Source organism: Tenrec ecaudatus, chromosome 17, assembly GCF_050624435.1.
Source record: "Tenrec ecaudatus isolate mTenEca1 chromosome 17, mTenEca1.hap1, whole genome shotgun sequence".
NCBI classification, from domain to species: Eukaryota; Metazoa; Chordata; class Mammalia; order Afrosoricida; family Tenrecidae; genus Tenrec; species Tenrec ecaudatus.
The window spans coordinates 54,076,925-54,082,040 of NC_134546.1; the positions used below are offsets into that span (position 1 = coordinate 54,076,925).

General features: G+C 60.4%; 1 protein-coding gene across 1 annotated transcript; it reads right to left on the reverse strand.

Moving 5' to 3' along the window:
* Positions 1–1,016: 1,016 nt before the first annotated feature.
* Positions 1,017–3,254, reverse strand: LINGO1 (leucine rich repeat and Ig domain containing 1). The gene has a single exon (XM_075535700.1). It carries the CDS (start codon positions 3,240–3,242, stop codon positions 1,398–1,400), a length of 1,845 nt encoding a protein of 614 aa, XP_075391815.1. The 5' UTR covers positions 3,243–3,254; the 3' UTR covers positions 1,017–1,397.
* Between the last annotated feature and the right edge of the window lie 1,862 nt (positions 3,255–5,116).

The following is a 5,116-nucleotide window of genomic DNA, read 5'->3' on the forward strand; positions in this document are numbered from 1 at the left end:
GTTGGCAGACAAGCTGGGTCTCGGCTGTCCTCAGGGAAGTGCCGAAATGGTCTCCTGAAACTTCCACCCTTGCATAGGAAGAGCTATATAGCAGGTGCTCCGTAAAGGCTTCCTTGACAACTGGGGTCCTCCATCCCTTGAGAGGTCCAAGCCCAAGCTGGGGGGGCCCCGGGACCCCCGAGTGAGTCTCAAGCTCATTGCTCAGTCAATGCTACTGGCACCAGCCGGTCCTACAGGCACCTTGTGTAAGTCCCTGGGCCGCTGCTTAATGCAAGCCACCCCCCTCCACTCCTCCCCTCCCCCCCCGTGCAAAATGACGATCATAGGAGAACACTCACCCACACGTGTGCACAGCGCTTTACACATTACAAAGTGTTTCACATACATCATCTCATCAATTCCTCACAACAGCCCTGTGAGGTAGGCAGGGCGGGGAAGCACGTTCCCATTTGTACAGATGTGAACACGGAGGCCCAGAGGGGGCCGGTGGTCTGCTCCAGGCCACACTCGGTGTGGGCGCGGGTGGGGCTGGAAACAGAAGGTAAGCCTCCGTCCTGCTCCGGGCCTCTCCACAGACTCTGCTGTGCCCCCCTCCCCCCAGGAGGACCCCAGGGCCTGTCCATTCTCAGCCGTACCCGAACCAGGCCCCCACCCTGGCAACACAGCTGCCCTGCAACCCGAAGAGGGGCCTCCAGCCCAACGGGCAGCCTCAGCCCTCCACCGAGTCCCTACAAAGAGCCAGCCCAGGGCAGCCCTGCCTGCCTGCGCCCCAGCCAGCTTGTGGAGCTGCCCTGGAGGGGGTGGGTCGGTGCTGGAGCCTCCTTTCTGATTTCCTGAGTGGTCCCTCCCCACTGGGGAAGAGAAGAGAAAGGAGGAAGAGTTAGAGGGGAAGAGGAGGAGGGAGAGAAAAACAAGAAACTGAGTTGGAGGCAGGCCCTGGAGCAACCAGCCCCTCGTGGAGCATCTGCATTCCGACTAGCTATAGGAAATAGTTTGTTTTGTTTGTTTTTCTTTTTATTATTTCAAGTTTTCATAAAAATCCATAATTATTGAAACCCCAGTTACAGAGGAAGTTCATATCTTTTTTTTTTTTTAAATGGAATTACTGACTGCAGCCATGTCGGTTGGTGGGCCTGCGGCTCCAGTCTGTCAGCACTTGCCCCTGTGAGGTGGGGTCCCCAGGCCTAGACTTCTGAGGTCCTGGCAGAAAGAGGGCAGGCGGTGAGGGCTGGAGGGGCCGGGGGAGCTGCAGGAGCCGGGAGAGGAGGGAGAAAAAGAGTGTGTGGTGTGGTGGGGCGGGGCGGTGGGAAGGGTCGGGGAGCAGGCCAGCAGCCGGGGCAGCCAGGCCCCTTCCCCTGCCTGGCGCCCCGGGGGTCCCTGCCCCCTGCCACGTGTCCTCATATCATCTTCATGTTGAACTTGCGCGGTGCGTCGGCCGAGGTGATGCCCGCGTCGGACTTGCGGGGCACGTACTCGATTTCGATGTTGTGCTTCGTGTTGCCCTTGCCCCGGCTCCAGAGGAACAGCAGCACCAGGCAAAAAAGCACGACCCCCAGGAAGGAGATGAAGCCCATGGTGGTGGCGATGATGAGGGTCTTGATGTCGAAGGGGAAAGGCACTGTGGCGCGGGTGCTGTTGGCCTCGCCCTCGCCCGGCAGGTTGGAGATGAAGGCGAAGGTCTTGTTGGGCTGATGGGGCCAGTCGGGCGAGTAGCTGCGCACATGCAGGTGGGCGGGCATGGAGTCGTTGCCGCCCGCGTTGGCCGCGATGCACGTGTACGTGCCGTTGTCCTGTACCTGGGCGTAGCGCACCTCCAGAGTGCCGTCGGGGAAGACTGTGAGCCGCCCGTTGCTCTTGGCCGAGACCAGGTGCTTGCGCGGCGAGAGCCAGAGGATGGCGGGCGGCGGGTCGCCATCCGCCCGGCACACGAACTGCACCGTGTGGCCCTCGTCCACGAACACCTGCTGAGCTTTGCGGTCCCGGATGCGTGCGCGGCGGCAGGTGAAGTAGTTGGGCAGGAGCACGTCAGGGAAGTCCTTGAACTCCTTGCCCTGGACGAACTCGGGCGTGGCGCACGTGGGCTGCTGCCGGTTGAAGTTGAGGCGCCAGCGGCGCCGGAACACCCACAGAAGCCGGCAGTCGCAGGCCAGTGGGTTGGAGTCCAGGATGAGCGTCTCCAGGTTGCCCACCGAGTGGAAGGCCGACTCCTCCAGCGTGGTCAGCTGGTTGCCGGAGACGTTGAGCACGCGCAGGTAGTTGAGGCCCCGGAAGGCGTAGGGCTCCACCACGGCCAGCTGCCCGCCCACCAGCTGCATCTCCTGCAGCCGCAGCAGCTCATGCAGCATGGAACCCTCGATGGTGCTGATGGGGTTGTAGGAGAGGTTGAGGAAGCGGAGATAGACCAGGTGCCGCACGGCCAGGTAGGGCACGGCGGTCAGATTGCAGTGGGTGATGGACAGGGACGTCAGGTTGAGGCCGTAGAGGCAGTTGGGGGTCATGGTATCCAGGTAGGGCCAGTGGGAGATCTCCAGGACCTTGAGGCGGTACAGCCTCTTGAAGGAGTAGTCCCGGATGGCGTTGATGTTGAGGTGCCGGAGCCTCAGGACGATGAGGCCGTGCAGGTGGGACAGCGCCTCCGTGGGGATGGAGGTCAGGTTGCACTTCTCCAGCGTCAGCTGCTCCAGGCTGTTGAGGCCGCTGAAGGCCCGGTGGGAGATATAGACCAGGTCGTTGTCCCCGACCTCCAGGGACTTGAGGTTGTACAGGTCCTGGAACATGTAGTCCAGCAGGATGACAATCTTGTTCTCGCTGATGTCCAGCTTGGTCAGGTTACTGAGGCCCGTGAAGACGCCCAGCGGGATGAGCTTCAGGCGGTTGCTGCGGAGGCCCAGCGTCCGCAGGTTGAAGAGGTTGTTGAAGGCGCCGGGCTCCACGGCGCTCACGATGTTCTCATTCAGCTCCAGCTCCTCCAGGTGCGGGAAGCCGGCAAACTCGTCCTGGTTGAGCGTCTTGATTCGGTTCTTGCCCAGGTCCAGCAGGCGCGTCTCCGTGGGGATGCCTTCGGGCACCGCCATGAAGCGCTTCCGGTGGCACAGCACCGCGCGGTCCTGGGCCGAGCACTCACAGCGGGGAGGGCAGCCTGTGGCCGAGCCAGACAGCACCGAGCCCAGCACCAGCAGGAGGATGGGCTGCCAGCAGGCCAGGAGGGGGCTGGGCATGCTCCTCGCGCCCCCCGCCAGCATCCTCTCGCTCACCTGCAGCGGGGAGCAAGCACAGGACAGAGGATCGGTTAGAGGGCAGCATTGGGCTGGACCCCCACCCCAAGGCCCCTGAGCCCTGCTGCTCTTTCAGAATAGCCACCTGCCAGGGACAAAGAGGCCCCATGCCTTGGTCCTTAGCCCGCCAGGGCTGACTGGAGGCATCCAGAGGGTGAGGAGTGGGGTCACCTCAGAGGAGCCTGGCAAGAGGTAGGGCATACCTTTCTCCAGCCATAAAGCAGGACCTACGGAGCTGCCCTCAGGGCTGGGTGTGGGGCAAATTCAAAGGATCTCAGAGACTGGTGGGGGAGGGGGACAGCCCTGGAGATTAATGTGTCTGACCCCCCAGTGGACTGGGCAAGGGCTCCTAAGGCTACCGGGGCCATGAACCTCCTCCATCTCAGCTACCATGGCCCATTCCCCACCACTCCTGCCAGAGCCCCCAGACCCAAGAGTCCTGGGCAGCCAGCCCAGTGATACCTGACAGTATTCATGAAGTGAGACCAACCCCACCCCACTTCCCCCCAGGCACCTGCACATTCCAGGGGGCCTCCCTGACTCATCCCTTCCTTGGGGGGTTCCCAATAGTGATGGCAGCTCAGGCCCTGGGGAGAGGTTTCCCGCCCCCTGGCCTCTGCTCCTACAGTGCTGGCCTCCTCAATTGGCCTTCCTCTGATGGCTGACACCCAGCTTCAGGGCCAAACTGAGCACCCCTCTCTACCCGCAGAGCAAGTGTGACCAGAGGAGCCTTGGGCTGCTAACTACAAGGGTGGGGGTTTGAACCTGCCAGCCAAGCTCTGGGAGAGAGATGGGTTCTCTTCTTATAAAGATCAGGTTTCAGACAAATGTGCTTTACACAATTGATGTATGTATGAATTGTGATAAGAGTTGTATGAGCCCCTAATAAAACTACTTAAAATAAAGAAAATGATGGCAACATATGTACAAATGTGCTTGATACAATGGTTGTATGTACGGATTGTGATAAGAGCTCTATGAGCCCCCAATAAAATGATTTTAAAAAAATGTGGTTTCGGAAATCCACGGGAGTTCTCTGCCTTATAGGGTCAAGATGAATCAGAATCAATTCGATGGCAGTGGGCTTTAATGGGGAGTGGGCCCCCTTGGTGCCTACCCCATATCCCTCTGTCACTCAGGGGGGTTCCAATCACTTTCCTCCCACAGCCAGGGCCATGGGAGGCCAAGGGGCATGGTGCTGCCGGGGGTGCTGGTCCACACCATGGTGCTGGCACACCTTGGGCCCCGCTGAACATGTGGCCCTTGGATGGCGGTGACACGGGAGCCAAGTTCAGCTGGCTCCCCACTGGGCACTTCCATCTCTTATTCAGAGCCCACTAGCTTTCCCTTGTGCCCCCAACCCCCATCCCTCTTCTGGCCCCCAGTGCCTGTGCAGATAAACTGGCTCCCAGCAGCAGGGAGGGTGCTGGGCGGTGAACCAGATGGCCTCTGGGGCCACCCTGCAGCCTTGCTGCTCTATACTCAGTTCCGGCACCCAGCATTCAGGGTCCTGTGGAGCTTCCTTTCCTGCAGGAACTGGGGTTCAGGGAGGGCCCCACTTTGCCCCACACCCCCAATCCTTGCCACCCCCACCCCACCATGAATTGAATCCACACTTGGGACCCTTAAGATCGTTGAGTGGGTATGACCGCCAAAGGTCATATAGGCCATAGAGGGGGCCTCCTGGGACCAGAGGCCTGTCAAGACTTCAAGGCTGTCTCCCCCCAGGTCTGCCTCCCAGGACTGACAGGCGCTCTCTGGTTGTCGATCGACTAAGTGACTGATTAACCAGAGAGGGTTTGGGGTGTTACCGACATGTTATGGAATCTGCAAGGGTTTCT